The sequence below is a fragment of the Penicillium griseofulvum genome (genome assembly GCF_001561935.1).
Source record: "Penicillium griseofulvum strain PG3 chromosome Unknown contig_85, whole genome shotgun sequence".
NCBI lineage: Eukaryota > Fungi > Ascomycota > Eurotiomycetes > Eurotiales > Aspergillaceae > Penicillium > Penicillium griseofulvum.
The window spans coordinates 371,154-392,010 of record NW_024467476.1 but is presented as its reverse complement, the minus strand read 5'-3'; the positions used below and the strand labels follow the sequence as shown (position 1 = coordinate 392,010).

General features: G+C 48.3%; 9 protein-coding genes across 9 annotated transcripts; 5 read left to right on the top strand and 4 right to left on the bottom strand.

Moving 5' to 3' along the window:
• Positions 1-645: 645 nt before the first annotated feature.
• On the bottom strand, positions 646-969 carry PGRI_034140 (uncharacterized protein; the record flags this gene model as incomplete). Its single annotated transcript, XM_040791127.1, has 1 exon — positions 646-969. One exon carries the CDS (start codon positions 967-969, stop codon positions 646-648), a length of 324 nt encoding a protein of 107 aa, XP_040644183.1.
• Positions 970-2,303: 1,334 nt separating this feature from the next.
• PGRI_034130 (uncharacterized protein) lies at positions 2,304-4,213 on the top strand (the record flags this gene model as incomplete). The annotated part of the gene is made up of 2 exons (XM_040791126.1): positions 2,304-2,631; positions 2,682-4,213. The coding sequence occupies 2 exons, from the start codon at positions 2,304-2,306 to the stop codon at positions 4,211-4,213; spliced, it is 1,860 nt and encodes a 619-aa protein (XP_040644182.1).
• Positions 4,214-5,494: 1,281 nt separating this feature from the next.
• On the top strand, positions 5,495-6,445 carry PGRI_034120 (uncharacterized protein; the record flags this gene model as incomplete). The annotated part of the gene is made up of 3 exons (XM_040791125.1): positions 5,495-6,123; positions 6,173-6,307; positions 6,370-6,445. 3 exons carry the CDS (start codon positions 5,495-5,497, stop codon positions 6,443-6,445), a joined length of 840 nt encoding a protein of 279 aa, XP_040644181.1.
• Positions 6,446-7,802: 1,357 nt separating this feature from the next.
• On the top strand, positions 7,803-9,190 carry PGRI_034110 (uncharacterized protein; the record flags this gene model as incomplete). The annotated part of the gene is made up of 3 exons (XM_040791124.1): positions 7,803-7,832; positions 8,012-8,123; positions 8,571-9,190. 3 exons carry the CDS (start codon positions 7,803-7,805, stop codon positions 9,188-9,190), a joined length of 762 nt encoding a protein of 253 aa, XP_040644180.1.
• Positions 9,191-9,430: 240 nt separating this feature from the next.
• Positions 9,431-10,949, bottom strand: PGRI_034100 (uncharacterized protein; the record flags this gene model as incomplete). Its single annotated transcript, XM_040791123.1, has 7 exons — positions 9,431-9,483; positions 9,536-9,650; positions 9,706-9,793; positions 9,843-10,107; positions 10,155-10,509; positions 10,556-10,644; positions 10,691-10,949. The coding sequence occupies 7 exons, from the start codon at positions 10,947-10,949 to the stop codon at positions 9,431-9,433; spliced, it is 1,224 nt and encodes a 407-aa protein (XP_040644179.1).
• Positions 10,950-12,957: 2,008 nt separating this feature from the next.
• PGRI_034090 (Tm-1-like ATP-binding domain-containing protein) lies at positions 12,958-14,205 on the top strand (the record flags this gene model as incomplete). Its single annotated transcript, XM_040791122.1, has 1 exon — positions 12,958-14,205. One exon carries the CDS (start codon positions 12,958-12,960, stop codon positions 14,203-14,205), a length of 1,248 nt encoding a protein of 415 aa, XP_040644178.1.
• Positions 14,206-14,586: 381 nt separating this feature from the next.
• On the bottom strand, positions 14,587-16,157 carry PGRI_034080 (adenosylhomocysteinase; the record flags this gene model as incomplete). The annotated part of the gene is made up of 5 exons (XM_040791121.1): positions 14,587-15,032; positions 15,091-15,692; positions 15,755-15,881; positions 15,934-16,066; positions 16,119-16,157. 5 exons carry the CDS (start codon positions 16,155-16,157, stop codon positions 14,587-14,589), a joined length of 1,347 nt encoding a protein of 448 aa, XP_040644177.1.
• Positions 16,158-16,580: 423 nt separating this feature from the next.
• On the bottom strand, positions 16,581-17,729 carry PGRI_034070 (hydroxymethylglutaryl-CoA reductase; the record flags this gene model as incomplete). Its single annotated transcript, XM_040791120.1, has 1 exon — positions 16,581-17,729. One exon carries the CDS (start codon positions 17,727-17,729, stop codon positions 16,581-16,583), a length of 1,149 nt encoding a protein of 382 aa, XP_040644176.1.
• Positions 17,730-18,882: 1,153 nt separating this feature from the next.
• On the top strand, positions 18,883-20,857 carry PGRI_034060 (Acyl-CoA dehydrogenase/oxidase; the record flags this gene model as incomplete). Its single annotated transcript, XM_040791119.1, has 6 exons — positions 18,883-19,015; positions 19,075-19,273; positions 19,329-19,448; positions 19,494-19,643; positions 19,712-20,283; positions 20,340-20,857. The coding sequence occupies 6 exons, from the start codon at positions 18,883-18,885 to the stop codon at positions 20,855-20,857; spliced, it is 1,692 nt and encodes a 563-aa protein (XP_040644175.1).

The following is a 20,857-nucleotide window of genomic DNA, read 5'->3' as shown; positions in this document are numbered from 1 at the left end:
CCGTTGAGGATTGTGTTCCCCACATCCAATTGCAAAATCAGAAAAAAAGGAAATCCCAGGGAGAAAACGAAATAAAGTCACAACCTAAGCCTCGGAACAAATCCCACTGCAAAGGGAAGGAGATTTGTCAGACCCTCATCTTGCCCTATCGCCGAGTTGTCTCATATCTCCATTTCACAACTTTAGAGATACTTCTCGGTCAACTCCGTGCTTCAAAAAATACATACGAAGCACGACACAAGCTCGAGTCATCAGGCCTCTGTTCAGGTCTGCAGGCGAGTGCCGATTTAGGGTCTAATGTTGTCGACGTGTTACACGACACAGAGGACAAACATCTTTCGAGAGCCGCTGGTGCGTTTGTCTTTCGGGCAAGAAATGAGCGAGATGTTCTCTCTCTTCTTCACCCTCTCCTTTCTTCCTTTGTCTCAGCTCGGTGATCTCTCAAGTTCTTACAAGCACTTAGAGCCCGGCTGAGCCGGTTGCCAACAGTCTAAACTAACTCGAATTCTGCCTTTTAGTATAGTTTTCTAGCCCCGGTGACCGCACATCGGGGCATTGAGGAGATGTCTAGCTGTAGGACGAGTATTGTGTCCATTCTGAATAATGATGATAATCCATCCTTTGCGGTCCGTTCCGCGCCCCGACTTAGTCGGACTCAGACATCACCACATTATCCACATCATTCAGACCTTCCCCCGCCCGTCCCCGACCCACAACACACACAACACACCCGTCCAGCATCATCCGAATCTCCAGCCGCATCACCAGGAACCAGGCGTCACTTGGACGCGGTGACTGAAGTACGGCCCGTTTCCCCCGGATCATCGGATGGCTCGGCATACGATTATATTTCCAGTCAACCATCCGCTTATCACCCGTATGCCCGACAGGAACCGCGACGGGACCCGTACCGATTCCCTGGTCGTGGTCCAGCTCCTCGAACACCACCCGAGACACGCTCGAGCACATCCGAAACGGCGTCATCTCAGACCGGAGCGACACGTGGCACAGGAAGAAAGAACAAGTACCCATGTCCTTATGCCGCGAGCCATGGGTGCTCTGCAACGTTTACGACTTCAGGCCATGCTGCGCGTCATGGCAAAAAACACACTGGCGAAAAAAGTGTGCATTGTCCGATTTGTAATAAAGCCTTTACGAGGAAAGACAATATGAAACAGCACATTCGGACACATCGCACACACTCGGATGATATGCGCTCTACTTCCGAGCCGGAGGCTGATCCTCGCTGGCCTATGGCTCGTCCCGACTCGGCGTATGCTTCGGCTTCCCACCAGCGCAATGTCAGTCAACCCCTGGATGGAGCTGTACGGCCTCCCCCCGGGACTGGTCCACAGGTGCCTTAAGGGAATGCTGTCTTCCTCACTCTATTCGCTGTTCAGTATACGACCCTTCTTTCTTTCGTTGGTCCCTTGTGTCTGGCCACTGCTGTGCGGTGTTCTTCGATTCTGTCTGTTTGGTCCTCTTTTTTTTGGACTGCCAATTCTGGGCTCTCAACATGTGTCTTTTTATTATCTTTTTTTTTTTTCATATCTCAGCGATTTGCATGACTATACGTTTCAAGGACGTCTAGGACTATCATACGTGTTACTATTTTCCTGTTTTATATCCCTTGTGTACCAGATCCAAATATGTCTCTTTGGGTAAATCCGAATATCAAATCGTAAAAGAACTCCCCGACCCGTGGAACCATTGTTTACGTTCCATAAAACTTAATTTTCGATATTTTGAATTTTTATATTTGCACTTTTACATGCACATGTGTGTTGTATATGGAATATTTGGTGTTGATATATCTTAAAAGAAGTCAAACAATCTATCAGATTGTGGTTTATAGGGCTAGACCGTTAAAAACTCCCTAGCAGGGCTAAAGATGCAGGATGACGTCGGAGGAATATATCATATCTGATACACGACATCAGTCCAGATGCTCATTCGATGGGGTATATCCGCTTTGGCGAACATTCCTTCGTAGTATTTTGTACGTCATTGGCGTAATCTTGATTTTTAGTATATATATACACAATATAAAGAAGAATCGACCTTATTACTTGTACCTTTTCTATGTATCACGAACATCTTTCTCCAGCCACTGCCAAGTCTCCCCCTCCCTCCAGTATAATCGCTCATCTGAATCCACATCGACGTCACGCCACCCTCAGCCGCAGCCCCGCCATACATCTCTGATCACTTTCTTTTTTCTATCACACGCATCCTCCCAGTGAACGGTAGCAGCTCACAACTTCCGACTTTTTATCTTTCAATTTCTCACTTTCGCCTCAACCATGGCGTACTACGAGGATCGTCGTCGCGAGCCGCGCGACCGCTACTCACGCCCCATCGATCCGTACGATGACCCTCGTGGCCGTTATAGAAGACACGACCGAGACTCATATGTGCCACGCGCCAGCACCGACTCTATCGAGGAAGTGCAGCGCGAATACCCACCAGGCTCAGACTATGCTTACGAGCGTTCGTACGGTTCTCGGCGGCCAAGACGACCTGTTTACGAAAATGTGCGCCGTGCCTCCTCCGTCAGCGGTTACGATCCATACAACGATGCTTCCTACCGACGCTCCGATCCTCGTCGGTCAAGACACTACGAGGATAGACGTGAGTGATATAGAGCTGACGTGATTGAAATTGATTCTAATATCTCTCAGGCTCCCGTCGCCCAAGATACGATTCTGATTCTTCTCCAAGTCGCTCCCCACCCCGCCACAGACGTCGCAAGTCATTCAGCGAGCAAGCCCTAGGTGCCCTAGGCCTTGGTGGTGCCGCTGCTTCAGCCAGTCGCGGAGACCGAGGTCGTGGCCGTTCCCCGTCCCACCGTCGCCATAGATCATATTCAAGGTCACCGTCAGATTCACGCAGTCGCAGTCGCCATCGCGGAAGCAGACGTGATGGAGGCAGCAAACGTGATAAAAGCGAGCAGCGCATTATTCAGGCTGCTCGTGCCGCTTTGACAGCCGGCGCAGTTGAGGCTTTCAAACAGCGCAAAGAGCCTGGCGAATGGACAGGTTCGAAAGGAAAGCGCGTTCTCACTGCTGCTGTGACTGCGGGCGGAACTGATGGCCTTGTCGACAAAGATCCTAGTAAGCACGGAAAACGTCATGTTGTCGAGTCCACGCTTGCAGGTCTGGCTGCCAGTCACTTCATGGGTGGCGGGTCACGCTCACAATCTCGTGGCCGAGATAGTGGTCACTCTTCAGGCGGTGGACTTAAGAACCTCGCTGCCACTGGAGCTCTTGCTGCTGCAGGAAAGGAAATCTTTGACCGATACTCCAAATCGCGTTCTCGGCCTCGCGGCCGCAGTGATTCCCGTGGAAGTGACGAGGACCACCGTGGCTCCCACAAGCGCAGCAAGAGCGTCTCGGAGTACATTAGCAAGGGCATGGCTGCCCTGGGACTTGGAGAACAAGAAGACAGTCGTCATGACAGCAGAGACGGTCGTAGGGAGCACCATCGGGAGCGTCGGGAGCATCGGGACGACCGAGACCGACGTCACCGGAGCCATCGACACGACTACACGGATTCAGATTCAGACAGCGATTATTACAACAGGGACTCGAGACGGGGCAAAGGCTCGAGAGATGTAGGTCGACACCGTTCATTGGACGGCAGAACTCCACCCCCATATACACCGCGCGAAGCCGGTCCAAAGGACCGCGGCCACAGGTCCAGCTCCGAAAGTGATTCTGACCTAGGTTCCAGTTCTGATGAAATGAAGCAACGCAAAAAGCTGAAACGGGATATGCTTCTGACGGGAGGTCTGGCCAGCGTGGCTACCATCCACGCTGCGCACGGTCTCTACGGTAGCATGGAGAAGAGGAAAGAGCGGATGAAGCAGTTGAAAGAGGGAGAGATTACGCCTGAGGAGGCTCGCAAACGTCGCATGAAAGCTAACACCAAGGACGCTGTGAGTATTGGTCTTGCTGCGCTTGGTATCAAGGGCGCCTATGGGGAATGGAAGGAGGTTGTGGAGAAGAAAAAAGAAAATACGCATTTCCGGGAAGAATGTGCTCAGCGGGCTGTTAAGCGTGAGCTTCGTCGTGCTCGTAGCCAGGGTGCGCCACGTCATCGATGGCCCGATGAGATTGAATATGCGACCTCGATAAACGAACGGAATGACACCCCTCTTTACCGTGATGGGAATCCTTATGGAGCTCATGAGACGGCGCAGATCTCTTACTAGGTTGTTTTATTTGAGCCATCATGACCTTTTACTTCATGACTTATGAGACTATGTTTATGTGATTTTGATCTTTCCTTTCTGTTTTCACGGCTTGATGAACCTCTTATGATATCACCGGTCTTGCAATTTCGTTTTCAGCGTTTTATGAACATGATGACACGATCGATATGAAGGGTCATTTCAATTCTACGTCAGTGGTTTTAGTTCTTATCAAGACTTAGCGTGTCCTACACACGATCAAAGGATATGCTTGTGTCAATGGGTTTTAGTAGTGAAGGAACACGTACATTCGCTCTGTACACTACCGAGATCCTGCATAAGCCGGAATCGCTAATGACCGAGGCGTGAATCACCACCATAGTGGAGGAATTCCTTCCCTTGTAGTGAGAATGCTTATAGTGAAAGATCACTCCTTCCACTTCAGTATCCTCCGGTGTTTATCTTCATCATCTTGACAAGAAGGTTCAAAGGCCTCTCATTGAGAACCAAGGGGCAAGAAGATCTTATAATGGATGTGTAAAATAATCTACCTACTGCGGTGGACCTTCTTATATGCTCTGTGCTGGGCAAGAGAGAAGTCTGACTAACCTGCAGCAGGCAGGCTCTGATACTGTTAGTTAGTTGCTGTATTGGTATATGACACGAATCGACATTGGATTAGGTGCATCGCCGGAAGTGCAATCGCAAACCAGCCAATTAAGGAGTAGTAGGAGCGATCTCCCCCGTTCGCCTCCGATATTCTTCCCCGGTTCAACATGGTGCAGTACCAACCAAAGGAGAATGCCGAAGACCAAGAAGTGAAGGCACATCTGTATAACGTCGGATACACCTCTAGGTCAATATACCAGCTTCACTGGAAACAGAAAGTTGCAGTGGTCTCCAGCGAATTAAATCTGAAAATTCGTTGACCTGACGGACAACTGGTCAAATATAACTGCAAACACCCCGTAGTAGCAAGATGGCCTAGCGGCAAATTGGCGAAGACTACATATGGAATGGCAATATTATCCTCTCACCAGGGTCTTTGTGTAACGATTGCTTTCCCGATTGCGGCCAGAGACCCATCTCGGAGTTATTTTGAGTCAATCCTGCATGGTTGTACAACCATATCTTGGATAATGCATATAACTTCATAAAAGTGAGCTGGCTGTTGATAACATCCAAAGAAATCACTTAAGAGACTAACTTCCAGTTGTTCGGTGCTTTTATTTAAACCGCCGATTTAATACCAAGCAATAACAACACGAACAAATCCCAAATATTGATTTAGCAACCGTCAACATGTCCGGCAAATTCGATATCGCGCCATCGATCGCTCATCCTTTCGTATATCTAGCCATAATCCTCTATCACTCTCGACGACACATCCCAATTTATAGCGCAAAGTTCTCCAAAAACAAAACATGTCTCTACCTACACATTGGCACTGGGATCATGGAGTGGACTCGATACCACATCTCCAAAGCCTGGCTCGGCCATGAAGATATCCTTCCACAGCCGATAGACGTGCTATCCTGCTTTATATGGTCATGGACCACTTTGGTTCTCGTGAAGACGCTTCGTCGCGGCGATCCACTTACAACTCGACCTCCTTACCAAGCCGGTGCAGTTATGCGTCCACTCGTTTCCATCGCATCTTACCTACTCCGAATTCCCAGTCTACACAAAGTGTCGATCTCTGCACTGGATGGATTCCTTTACGCCCGACTGGCCATCTTTTTCTTCGTATACACACCTTATCTACGCGGTTATTCCGACAGTACATTTTACTCGATCGCCATTCCCTTCGCTGCTGCGTTCAGTATTCATGAAAGTCGTGTTCCGGGTGCAGCATTGGCGTTTATTATTGTAATCGCCTATACTGCAAAATTGAATGAGTGGGTGTCGCATAGAACAAAAGTCTTGCAGGCGTAAGTTATGGTATTCCGCTCTTTGAATCTGTTCTAACTTCATGAAAAGCACTGAAGCACGGTCACGTATGGATGTGGTCGAAAGATATTTCATTTCTGTGATGCTATCTCTTGGATTCGCTGAGCTAGACACTTTGCGAGAGGTTTCTGGGAACGATGCTCTGATGAAGCCTATCAATGATGAGTATGTGTCGAAACTGGAATCTCACAGTCGGTCTTAACTACGATGCTGGTTGAGAGGGACAGTGTTTTGACTCGTCGGGTACTTTTCACTGGTCTAGATTTATGGAAATGGGAACCGGGGACATACAACAAGTTCTAGTCTAGAGGCAAACTGGGTGTTATTTGCAACGGCTTATTTAGATGGTGGATGAGGGTTCATATCAAATAGAATGCCTTGTATTTTCATTTTTTGTGCTTTCGATTGCGTGATACTTAGAATAATGAAGTTAGAAAGAGTAGACAATGTCTTGTCTATACAAAAGCTTGATGAATAGAAACTTGGGCTTTGTCGCTTCACCTTGGATCTTGGCCAGGACTAGTCTTGTCACATAAACTAGGGAACGGTGCTTTGGTTGAGGCTGGGATAGACCTGAGGTCCTAGATAAGCATAGTGGCTTGGGCAGAGGAAAGACACTACGTAAAGCTACTTAGGTAGTTCTTACGCTTAGGGTAATAGGGCTTAGCTCAACCTAAACCTACATCTGTTCAAAGAAAGAGATATATATTTGGCTTCGATGAGAAGACACGATACACTCATGGTATCTGGGCAAGTCCGCCTTAACTTGGCTGAGAGTCGTTTGTACCGTGAAAGAGATAGAGTTCTGTAGGTAGATCGCAGCGAGATTCCAATCCTTGTACGAGATCCCGCAGAAGGCGACATATTTTAAAGGATAGGAGTAGAATATGAGGTTTTGGGTGTTTTTGTTCTTTTCAACCCTGTGACAAAAGATGGTCACTCCTTGTTGAGTCACGGTGACCGAACAGGCCTTGATGTTGTCGTCGAATGACGTGTGTGTGGCTTCCTCGCCGTTTGCGAGAACCGAAAGACGTCGCAGGTTGAACAGCATATTTGCTGTGTTATGGCCGTTCTGGGTCTCCGCATCTAACCCACCGCTGTCACCTTTGGCCTCGAGTGCAAAGCATGGAAAGGCAAGCTCAGGAGTTCTTGGGATTGGAGAACAAATGTGCGTCAGCTGGTAGAGTGCTCGTTCGTAATCGGCGAACTGACTTCGACGGAGACCAACAGAGACGTCTGAGTAAGGCGCCGGGATACTTTTTGCATTCCAGTCCAGTGGAAACTGGACAGGGAGCTGACACTGTTTGCTGAATGGTATGTCCATAACAGACAGTGTTTCTGGGTTTAGTACCAACCCAATATAGTCCATCTAATGGGGGACAATTGTCACGTCATGCACTATATATATCGGAGCCTGGAATATCTGAGCATAATGCTCAGATATAGTGGTCTTTTTGGCCTAGTGTGTAACTCGCCAGTCCAGGGGCAGGTTGTAACAACAATGCCCCCCTGGATGCTTCCTTTATTTCCGGCACTCCGAATGATAGCATCGAATGAGTCGAGGGTTGTCTTCGCCAGTTGGGTGGACGCTTCTCGAGGCGTTCCACTACCATTTTGTACTCTGCTGGCTTCACATTCGTTTGTCTCTTCCCGCCTAGGGATGTGCCACATCCTCAAGGGTGACTCGGATGTAGGTGGTAGAGAGATGTACGCAGTCCGTTTCTCGGTTCGCGAAAAGGCAATAAATGGAATGCGATGTCCATTTTAGCAGTTTCCTAGTATTTCCTTATACGGAAAGCAAATAGGCAGTCGTCCCAGTAATTATGCTCTTGACTTCCTAGGTCATAAGATTCTTGACCTGTGATTCAGTCTACCGAGGAGCTTAGCTTCCGACTTGGAGGGCTAATCATTACCCCAGAGGAGTTCAAGTCATTCCCAGGTGTCATCAAGCGCGCTGGAACCGTTTGGCATAAAGGGTATGGTATGGGCGCCTAATTTCGGGATCGGTGAGGCCTAGTGAGGATATATTTGGCATCATCTCAGGCACTAAAGGGCAAGGGAATCAGCACTATTTCTCTCCGCGTTTTCAATTAGCATACCCTTTCTTCACAACTCTTTGTCAATCTGGCCAAATAAGAGGCAGAGTATTCTGAGTTGCTGACTGAGGGTATTATTGAAATTGAGTTTGTCTTTGGGGATTTAGGAATCAAAGCCTGGTTATATATACTTGGAAACGTCCATGTCACGGCCATCCATCTATCCTGGATGATAGGTGAGAAAACTGCTAGAGATAGCGCTGGAAAGACCACTGAAAAGACCACTGAAAATAAATATGGACAAACACTTTGCGATAACTACTTTCCCTGATAGGTCTTGGCGCATATATATCTATCCCGACTTCATGATATCACCTCTCTGCTTTCTATAGCGGAAAGGAACTATTGGCCAACCGAGCTTGAGGTCGCTTGCCTAGTGTGGGCAGTGCGCAAGACACGGCATCTGATCGAGGACTGTCGCACTCCAGTGGTGATCTACACAGACCATTCAGCGACATGCGAGATCGCGCGGCATACACACTTAGGTTCGTCAGCAGTCGACAAGCTCAACAAGCGCTTGATTCGTGCGTCGCAATATTTAAGCCAGTTCAACCTCGATATTCGACACCGTCCGGGTAAGTCAAACCTTGTGGCTGACGGACTGTCTCGGCTGCAGTACGACATGCCCCATCCGAATAGCGACGAGCTGGAGGAAATAATCGACTTTGACGTGCATGCCTTTTCTATAACAACAGTGCGGATCGACGACGCATATGCGGAGGCGATGCGGAAAGGCTACGCCGTCGACCCGGTGCTTGCGCGCATTTGGACCAACGTCGACGACAAGGCGAAAGCCGTTCATTTCGTGAAAGAAGACGATTTGCTGTTCTTTTTCGATGCGGACGGGGCGGAACCCCTTTGTATTCCCGCCACTAAGGAAGTGGACATCTTTCAAGAAAATCATCTCTCACTAGGATACACAACAATCCGATCCAAATCCGCACCTTTGTGATCAAACCCATTATATAGCCCCCCAATTGTAATGGTATTCTTCTTCCCCTTCTTCAGTGTCAGTTGCAGCGGAGTGGAAAGTATGATCCCCTTGTGAGTATCTCGTTGGTACAGAGTTTGCATGCTTGAAGCGTCTCCATTGACCACCACACTGCTAATCCGACGTAGCTGCCATGAACCGCCAATTCTGTCTGGGGTACCTCCAGCTATTGAATGCATTAGAATATCGCTAAGCCTAGCGCTAGGCAATGGAAGTGTACTTACGTTGGTCGCCGAAACCCAAATCATCAGTGTCTGATAATAATGTTAGTATTGTGAAGGAGATAGAAATAAGCCGTAAACGCACTTTGATAGTAGAATGACACCCACTGGGGTTTGCCAGATCCCTCGACATTTTCAAATGTAACGGTGCTGTCGTTTCCGTATATTCCAGTGAGAATCACGCCGTCGGTGGCAAAGTTCTTTCAGAATATCTCATTAGCGGATAATCTGTTGAAACAGTAGGACTATACTCACAGCTTCCTGCTTATATGTATCACCGTGTGTCTTCGCCTGTTTGGCACTGTATGTTTTTCCCTTAATAGGTTTCCACTCTCCGGTGTTCCTGAAGTCAGTTAGTATGAATACCACGGTAAAAGTAGAAGCATGCGTACACGTTAAGATCGTAAACATCGTGCCATTCTAACTCTAGAGTCTTCTTAGACTCATCAGTCCGAACAGGCAACCAGATATAACGACTGTCCCAGACAGAATTGGAGTCCCATTGGTCTCCGATGTACAGGTGTGTCGTCTTCTTCGTCCCCTCAATCCTGAGAGTAAATCCAGACTGTGAATTGAACGTCCGCATATTCAACGGCGCAACAATAAACGGCTGCGACCAAGGTCCGCTTAGTGAGTCGGCCCTGAACGCCACGACATCTGAAACGTTAGTTAAGCGGCCACACACGGTAAAATGGATCTCTTACTGTTCGGCCTATATCCCGTTTTGTGGCTCATAAGTGCCCAGTAGCTCTTCTCTGTCTGCATGATAGTAGGCGCCTCAAGATCGAATTTCGGGAACCGATGCACGACCTTGTCAAGCGCAGTGAGGTTACTGTTCATGCTTGTGAGGTATACATCCCGTCCATCCCGGCTATCTCCATTCGAATAGAGGGCGTAAGATCGGCCGTCCTTGTAGTCGGTAAACAATCCGAAATCCTGAGACCAGTTCCCAAGGGGCGCTGTTGCGTCAACGAAAGTGTACGGCCCCTCGATTTTGGAGGATACCGCGTGACCTTGGAGAAGGAGTCCGTAGGTAGAGTTGTCCGCATGCCACCACATCTGTTCAATTAGTGGATGCAAAAGTCGAGGGAATCTCAACGCATACATGATAATCTTCAGTCTCGGCGCTATAAGCCACTTTAGGTCGTTGGATCACGCCACCGGGAGCGATATAGGGGTGCCCCTCGATTGGAGCTGGAAATGTCAGAATACCTATTTGCAAACGGTCAGAGAGGCTTACCTAGGGCCAGTCCTCCAGATTTCCAAGTAGCCAGGTCCTCCGAACTATAAACAGAGACGCCCCCGCCTTCCGGCTCCTCTTCTGTCTTGTGTTCGCCAAACCACCAGAAGCGGCCAGACTTCTGGTCGAAGGTGATTCCAGCACCATGTGCATTGATGAAGTTCCCATCAGTGTCGCGCCATCTACCTCCCGGGACAATGTATTTAGTTTCCACTGAGACAGCCAAAATGGTTGCCAGACAGGCTGATAACAGTCGCATGTTGATGGTATCAATTGATTTCTCCAAGATAACGGAATCCATATCAATCTCCAAACCGGGTTAATTTATACCTCATCTAGTCGTCGGTCTCTATTGTACCGATATTGCGGGGTAAAGAAAGCCAATATTCTCTTCATCTTGGCATACAGAAGATGTAGTTTAGCGTTGAAAATATCTCCCACGATGTTGCTATACACCCTTTTGTGGCATGCATGTAGTATATTGTCAATCTGATCCACCCAGGTTCACGATTAATGCATGCTGTTAACCTAATTTTCTGAAAGGACAGGAAAAGATGTCCAAATGCCAAGAACTAGCTAGTATAATTCCATCTCCACAACAAAGCTATGGTGTTCCCTTGGTGTTGCCATTTTATTGGATGCTCCGTGGTGGCTTACGGGCGACGGAAGGTGATTCTCCGCCACACCGTCTCCTTGGTATTGCATGAGAATACGAAGGATCGGACCGCGGGTAATTGACGGCTTTTGAGGCTAAGACGGTTAAAGTGGCGGGTAGTTTCATCTCCATTTCTGAGTAAGCCTCTAGCATCGTAGGTCGTTGACCACAAAGCCAGTGCGAGAAAATATAATATATAGATTATTATGAAAGAAATGAATCAAGTTTATGGAGATCTAGTCTATGGAGAATCAAAGACGCATAAAAGGCGTTATTGTGTTATTGTAGACATGTAGGGGGTTGACAAATACTTTTGTTCAAATTCAGCTCCCATATCTACTCCGAGACGCGATCAGTCTACAAGTGGCAGGATACTGGAAGGAAGAACAAGGAGAAGGGTATGAGCTTGCGTTGGCTTCACCAAGAAGGCTACTAGTCAACAGCACCACGTAGAGGTCCAAGCTCGCGGCTGTTGGATCCCCTGGGACGCTACTGCTATCCCAGGAGACCCCGGTCTTCTATGAAGACCGGCCGAGTGACTCTTCGTGAGAGCTAACCCGGGTTGTCGTATGATAGTCGCTCTTTCGAGAGCTAACCATCGGTAGGTCGGGGTCGGGTACGGTAGGTGCTCGTCTCGTTGGAGGTAGGTTTATTCGGGTACGGTAGATGTTCGTCTCATCGGAGATAGGTTGAGTTTGGTACGGTAGATGCTTGTGTCGTATGAGCCAGGCTGAGTTGGGTATGGTAGATGCTCGTATCGCTGAGGCTAGGTCGGATTGGACAGTGCAGATGCAGGTGTAGGAGTTTTGGGTTGGTGCGAGTAGGGTGGTTGTAGGAGGAAAAGGAAAGGGAAAGAGAGGGAGGAATGGGAGCCCATTATATGTTACTTCTGCGGCTTTAGGATTGTTACTATGCCCCATTCAGGTATGGACACCGTTTACCTTTTGTGAACGGAATATGGAACCTTGGAACCCTCTCCCAAAGTGTACTAGTACTATATTAAGCTTAAATCAACGGGACTTTTAAGGTTTACCGTCTAGAATTAGAGTGGATTCCCTGTACACTTTGCTTGTTACTATACAAGTATTCGGATTCGACCCAGTGGGTACCTGCAGACCCAAGAATCGGTGTTGCAGATCGAAGTCTATAGCACTCTTTCCTTTCTTCCCCCAAGCCAAAGCTCTTTACTCTGAGTATTTTTTTTTCCTTCTCTTCGGTCCCCGGTTCTGTATCTGGTACGGGTCTCACTCCCAACGTAGGCGGACGCAGAAACGCTGGCTAGAGATATTTAGCCATGTTGCTGCATGAGGTCATAATATCTGTTTCCTCCTTTACTTGTAGCTGCTTCTTCATGGGTGTCTCGGACATATTACCTCCATGTCGATCCTTTCACAATGGTTGACCCCGGTGTTTTCGGAGTGACACTATAGCCGTCAACTTACAGCCAATGAGCGCCGGTACCTGCGTCTGATAGATCTGCCAATTCGGAGTAACCCCACTATAATTCCCCCGCCTCCACTTCCTTTGGATTTCAACTTCAACTTCAACTTCCTTTGTTAAATACCTCTCAATTTCCTCATTTGACCCAACAACCCAATAGCGGTACCCCAAGATGTCTCCAACCCCCACAATTCTCCTGATAGGAACATGCGACACCAAACTCCCAGAACTACTCTACACAAAATCCCAAATTGAATCCGCAAACGCCACAGTCCTCCTAATGGACGTAGGCCGCAACCCAACCACCCACGAAGCAATCAGCATCCCCCCAAGCGCCCTCTCCACCGAATTTCTAGATCTAACAACCCTCTCCCGCGCCGAGTACATAACCACCCTAACACCGCACGCAATCCAGAAAGTAACCACCCTGCACGAAACCCACCAAATCCACGGCATCCTCGGCATCGGCGGCTCATGCGGCACCACTCTAGCCGCAGCCGTAATGCGCGACGCACTACCAGTGGGATTCCCCAAACTTCTCGTGTCAACAATGGCCTCCGGAGACGTGGCGCCGTATATCGGGGAAACAGATATCAGCATGATGTACAGCGTTGTTGACATCGCGGGCCGGAACCGTGTTTTGGAAGGTGTTCTTGATAATGCATCTGGTGGGATTGTGGGGATGGCGAGGATGTTTTTGAAACGACAAGACAGAAAGATCGAGTCTTCAGGAATCAAGATTGCGATATCCATGTTTGGCGTTACGACGCCTTGTGTTATGCGTGCACGGGAGCGACTTGAGGAGGTGTTGGATGGTTGTGAGGTTTATATCTTTCATGCTACGGGGTCTGGGGGGAGGGCTTTGGAGAGGCTTGTTCGGGAGGGACAGATTGATGCGGTGCTTGATTTAACGACTACGGAGATTGCGGATGAGGTTGTTGGTGGTGTGCTTAGTGCTGGCAGTGGACGATTGACTACGGCTACTGTGCGGGATATTCCGAGGATCGTTAGTGTTGGTGCGTGTGATATGGTTAACTTTGGAGAGGTTGGGAGTGTTCCTGCTGCTTTTGAGGGGAGGTTGTTTTATGAGCATAATGCGAGTGTTACGCTTATGCGGACTACTAAGGAGGAGTGTGGGGATATTGGGAGGTTCATCGCAGGCAAGTTGTTGGGGGATTCGAGGCATCAAGGTGAAACGAGGCGGACCAGAGTGGTCCTACCTATTGGTGGGGTGAGCATGTTGGATATTCCTGGTCAGGCATTCTATGATCCAGAGGCAGATGAGGAATTGTTCTCAATTTTGGAGAGGGAATTGAAGGGCAGTGGGATATCAGTTGCGCGAGATTGCCGTGACATCAATGATCCTGACTTCGCAGTGATGGTAGCAGATGATCTAGTCGAATTAATCCGCGGGCAATAAACTAGGGTGGCTAGAACCATGACCAAAGGCGAGTTGTTTACGAGAACTACAAGAAATGAATGTTGACGTATAGCTTCGATTGTTGAAGTACTACCGTCACAATCGGCCCATGGAGGCCTATACACCAGAATAAGGTATCAAAGATAAAATCCCATCCGCAAAGCAGTGTTGAATGCAAGACCATCCCAGGTCATCCCGCGCCAAAACAAAACATTAGAAACACCATCTCCGGTGCAGGCCACTTTTTATGCCGTTGAAGGACAACCACTTTTGAGTTCTAAGTTGATGGAGAACTCGAAATGCCAATCATAACATCGTCGAATCATGTTGAAAGTCTATATTCCAAGAATATCATCGATCGTAGTTGAAAATGTAAATAAATTAGTAACGGTAGATCTCAGGCTTGAAGGGGCCGTTGACATCGAGGCTGAGGTACTCGGCCTGGACGGGGGTGAGCTTGGTGAGCTTGGCGTTGACGTGGGCCAAGTGGCAGAGAGCGACCTGCTCATCGAGCTGCTTGGGCAGAACGTAAACACCAACGGGCTTGCGGCCGCTGGCACCGAACTCGATGTACTTCTTGCCGAAAGCAACATCCTCGGCCTTGTACAGAGCGATCTGGGCAAGGACCTGGTTGGAGAAAGAGCAGGACATGACGAAGGAAGAGTGGCCGGTGGCACAGCCAAGGTTGACAAGACGACCCTCGGCGAGGAGGATGATGTTCTTGCCGTTGAGCTGGTAACGGTCAACCTGGGGCTTGATGTTCTGGACGGACTGAGCGTTGGCCTTCAACCAGGCGACGTCAATCTCAATATCGAAGTGACCAATGTCTAGAAGAGTTGTTAGTACTAAGGTCGAAGCCAACATTTCATGGGCGAAGTAACTTACTGCAGACAATGGCGTCGTTGCGCATGGCCTCGAAGTGACGGCCAACAAGGATGTCACGGCAGCCAGTGGTGGTGACGAAGATCTGACCGGTAGGGGCAGCATCCTCCATGGTGGAAACCTCGTAACCCTGGACAGCAGCCTGGAGAGCGTTGATGGGGTCGACCTCAGTGACAATAACGCGGGCACCCATGGAGTGAAGAGCCTGGGCGCAACCCTTACCGACATCACCGTAACCGGCAACGACGGCGATCTTACCAGCGATCATGACATCGGTGGCACGCTTGATACCATCGATGAGGGACTCACGGCAGCCGTAAAGGTTGTCGAACTTGGACTTAGTGACACAGTCGTTAACGTTGATGGCGGGAACCTTGAGCTTGTTCTCCTTGAGCATCTTGTACAGGTGGTGGACACCGGTGGTGGTCTCCTCGGAGACACCGAAGCAGTCATCGAGCATCTCGGGGTACTTGGTGTGGACGAGGGAGGTAAGGTCACCACCGTCATCGAGGATGAGGTTGAGCTTCTTGCCATCCTTGAAGGCCTGGAGCTGCTGGTCCAAGCACCACTGGTACTCCTCCTCGGTCTCACCCTTCCAGGCGAAACTGTAGAAAATAATGGTCAGACGAAGTTCAATCCCAAGGAAGATCTCAAAGCGAAAACTTACACAGGGACACCGGCGGCGGCAATGGCGGCGGCGGCGTGATCCTGGGTGGAGAAGATGTTGCAAGAAGTCCAGGTGACCTCAGCACCGAGGGCAGTGAGGGTCTCGATGAGGACGGCGGTCTGGATGGCTGGAGAAGCGGTCAGCACAAGATCTTTGCTTTTCGCGACAGATGAACCTACTCATGTGGAGACAACCGGCAATACGGGCACCGGCGAGGGGCTGGTCGGGACCGTACTTCTCACGGATGGCCATGAGACCGGGCATCTCAACCTCGGAGAGCTCGATCTCGCGGCGACCGAAAGCGGCCAGGGACTAGGAGAATGGTCAATGGTTTGAAGGAAAAAAATAGGTGGGAGAGACATACGAGGTCAGCGACCTTGAACTTCTGTGCGGGGGCAGCCATTATGTAGTATGTATTCAAAAACTGCTAATTATTAGTTGAAAATTATCAGAGAAAAGGAAGTGTAGGAATTGACTGACCAAAGGGTGTATGAATAGGAAAGGAAGAGAAAGAGGGAAAAGGAGAATAATAGAGGGGAAGGAAAACTCTCGGCTTAGTGAGGGATCGCCAAGGTTGTGGAACGTGGCAAGTACTGGGTACTTCCTTATATTAGGGATTTAACGTGTAGAGACAGGTACCAGTACTTCTCAACACTTCGGTCTCCGTGTAGTGGGCTGACTGATGGCGGGGTCGTTGCTTAGTCATACCAAGTAGCCACCACCAGTGGACCTTCAGGGTTGACCTTCTAGACACCTTGGGAGAAACTAACGGAAACACATGGACATATGAAGACTTTCATTGGTCAAGCTATGTAGTACAACATACTCAAATCTTACTGTCATTTCCCTGTTTTGCACGTGCAAGTTTCTCATGACTTTTGGAGAAGGTGTTGCTTGCCAGCGCCGCTGCAGTACTAATGTCAAGCGCAAGAGAAAAAGCGGCAATCAGACCCGCTAAGCGGGATTTCCCACCGGGACCTTTACATCCCATAATTCCGAGAGCTTCTTTCTGCGTCTCATATGTGGTTCCACCTCCAACAGTGCCAACGGGTAGAGATGGGAAATAGAGGGCCAGTTTCAACTCGCGAGACTCAAAATCATACTCCGGGGTCACATGGGCCCAAGGCCCCTCAGCAACCGATGCAGCATCCTGACCAGTTGCAATAAATATTCCGGTAACGACATTGGCCACGTTTAAATTCGAGCCAAACTGACCATTGCGAATCCCTCCCTCTTGCGTTGCCCGCAAAACGTGGTATAGGCTCTCAGATGTGCACTTCAGAACAGTACGGCATACCGTATCGGAAAGTGTGGTCCATGTAACAACCTGGACACCTCTAGGCGAGCTGACAACTCCCCAGGATGGCTTTTTGTCCGGTGCCATATTGGATTCAACAAACACACCCGTGATGTTCAGCTTCAGTTCCTGTGTAGAAGCAAGAAGCCAATCACAGGCACGCTGAGTAGCAATCGAGACCATATTCTGGCCCGCTGCGTCTCCGCATGTGTAGTCAAATCGAACATGTACATTGGAACCCACGATGTTGGGGGTCAATTCCACAAGACGGGCGTAGCGGCTTGAGGATTCCGCGGCCTTAGCGATGGGATCCCTGAGATCTGGCACCCGATGGGCGAAATCAATCGCATCTTCGGTACAGTTGAATCGGAACACTGGACTGCGAGACATTGCTTCACCCAGCATGTGAAAATGCCCTCCGCCAGATTCATTCATCGCCTTGCAACCTCTGCTGCAGCTCGCGATGATTGCAGACTCGGTGGTAGCAATTGGAGCATAGGTCCTAGTACTGGTGCTATCGGGGTTATTGATTGAAAGAGGACCGGCTAGTCCAACTGGCACAGAGGTATATCCGATGAAATTTTCAATCGCTATTTTCGGGGCATCGTTTATGCGTTCAGTTATGTGTTTTGCATCTTGCAGAACATGTCCAAACTTTGCCATCGTCTGTGAAGCCATCTATACTAAATAGGTTGGAAATGGAAGTAATATTTCGTCGGTTGCTCTCTGTTGTAATGAAAGAGTTGGACCACGTAGAATACGATATATATACAAGCTATATATATGATATATTTGGAAAAGAATCTTAATCTACTATATCAACATCATTACCACTCACATGATATCCTCCTAATTCAGTATCAATCCCACAAAATGCGTGTGCTAGTACATATTTGAAAGCATCTTTTGCTCATAGCTCATGCCATGCTGAGTCAAGGGCCCCAGGGTCACACAATCTGCTGTCAACCCCACGACCAGAATGTACTAATGCATATCGTGTAATGCACAATGAAGAGACGGGACTTGTTATACAATAAGAATATTATCAACAAGCGGATGTGCATTATGACGCCATAATCAGTTTGGATCATTGGCGACGAGACCATGTACATATAACTGGAATTACCACGTTTCTAATGCACAAACGGCAAAAGCAAACGAGCATTTGGATTGCTGATCATGCTTCGCTCTATTGCCGGTCTAAACCTTAGCTTTGTTGTATATGTAATTGGCCCATATTAGCTCCTTATATGCGGACAATGCAGAAAACCAGTTTTCAAGGTTTTTCTCCGGTGACTGCTTTTGATGAGGCTTTGTACAGAGTGTCTATAGAATTCAAATTTATGCCGAGGTTCGACGAAAAGAGATGGCTGCTGGACATACATGCCATGAACGAGCTACAGGCTAACCACTCAACTTGCCGCCATCAGGTGTCGCATGACTCTCCTCCCAAATCAGTAGTACTCAGCTCCTAACTTCAAAACAGATATGGACATTATAGATGATGACCGTTTTACTGTTTGACAAGTATTGTTTGTTACGCAACGAGTCTGTATCCCAAGCAAGTAGCTACATTCATCAAGCTGACGTTGACGTCGTGTAAAAAGGCATATCACGCCACTCCCCAACAAAAAATTGCATTGAAAAAGGTGTGAAGCTTTTGTTGAAAATGACCCGCACATATGTCTAGAGATATCCACGATGTGAAAGCACTAAACATATAAGAATCACATATAGCAACACAGCCTCTCGACTACGATCATTTGTAATAAATCTTATGTACGACGCAGAGCTCGCAGATTTCGACAGTCACAATAATAACCACCAAAAAATGCCTTCAATGTCTTTTCCATCTCTCGAATTGCTCGAGCTACCCTTGTTTAAGCCTATTCCGGACGAGTATGTAGACCATGACAGAATCTATCTCAGCTACCAGCGTGCTGCCGCTGTTATGAAAGCTTACAGTTAGAAAGCATTCTTCCAATTCAATCCTGAAGTCAGACCATCTAACCTACCAATGCAGAATTGACACCGACGGATGTCCTTGAATGCACTCCAAAGTTCTGGAAAATCCATATGGATCTCGCTGGAGCTCTAGACTGTGGTTCATTTACTCTACTAACCATTCAAGTCAACCTTGCAGCAGGGACTTTGGCGCCCTTTGCAGAGAAACAACCGCAGTACCGAGAACTCTTAAATCAGGTGTTGAACTTTGACATTTCGTTAGTATAGGCCATCCACAGCTACTGATATATCCATACTAATTCAGCTGGTCAGTGCACAGTATATGCTCACGGAAGTTGGACACGGCTTAGATGCGAAGAATTTGGAAACAACTGCAACACTGCTTCCAAGTGGAGAATTTGATCTGCATACCCCTAGCCCTAGTGGTGCAAAGTAAGATAACCGCCTAATATCGTGACACACTTCTAAAAATTCCAGGATTATGCCACCATCTTCCCCACTAAAGGATCTTCCGCGATTTGGGATTGTCTTTGCCCAGCTTGTAGTGTCCGGCGAGAAGCGTGGCATCAGACCCTTTATTACATGGCTCAGTGATGGCAAGCAGATGTGTAAAGGTGTGACTGCAAAGTAAGTACGAGAAAAGAACACTCGGATGGATAATACAAGATAATTACTTATATTCGCTTACATTCTAGATTGCTCCCCGCACGGGCATCGTCGAAGCCATTGGACCATGCCATTACAAGTTTTAACCATGTCCGCCTACCCCATTCAGCCCTCCTAGGAACCCTGGATATGCCAAAGGACATGCGCCAGCACTTCTTATCAACAATCTGGCGCATTGCAGTTGGTACTCTCGCATTGCCACTAACCATGGTTGCGGGGATGAAACGAGGAGTTTTCGTCGCAGGGAAGTATAGTCAGCGTCGACACATTTTGGGACCAGATCAGAAACCCAAGCCTATTATCGATTTCCGGACTCAACACGGTCCCATCCTGCATACCTTAGCCCAGATCGCTGTTCTCGATGCTTATACTGAAAGGAGCATTGAATACTTCAAAGACCCTACTTTGGCATACCCCGTGCAACATGCAATGGCTACTACATTCAAGGCTGTTGTGTATACATCGTCCCAAGCCTGCCTGTTTAATCTCTCTGAGCGATGTGGAGCACAAGGTTTGTTTGAGAATAATCATATTATTGAGGCGATGGTGGAAACGCGTGGATTATCAATCGCAGAGGGAGATACTCTAGTTTTGAGTATTCGTATGTGGACCTTCGTTTCGTATCAATTTCCTTGTACTAACGAAGTTCAATCCTAGGATTGGCATCGGAACTTCTCCTAAATCGATACAAAATGCCACCTGCAAAGGACCCTACTTCCTACATAGCACAGCATGAACAAGGACTACTTGATGAGCTTCACAGGATGACCAAAAACATTTCAGGTGGTCACCGTGGGGAGGATTTCAATCGCCTGATTTTGCCAAGATCCCAAGAGCTCGTTCAGGCTGTGGGGTATCGCATAGCCTATGAAGCTGCTATAGAGGCAGGAGTCCATTCTGAATTAGTGGCCCTATATGAGATTTGGGTCATTTTGCAGGATATGAGCTGGTTTGTTCAGCATCTTGATCTAACCCGTGAACGTATTTTTGAGATAGAAGCAGAAAGGCTCAGCGATGTGTTGCCTCGGCTAGATGCGTTGCTGGACGATACTGGTGCCGGGCCCTACTGTACTGCACCTATCATATCTCAGACATCGTGGGATAATTTCCTCGGCCAGTTGGAAACCATGACAAGAAGTGATACAGGTCTCTCAGGGGACCGGGCCATGCTCTGA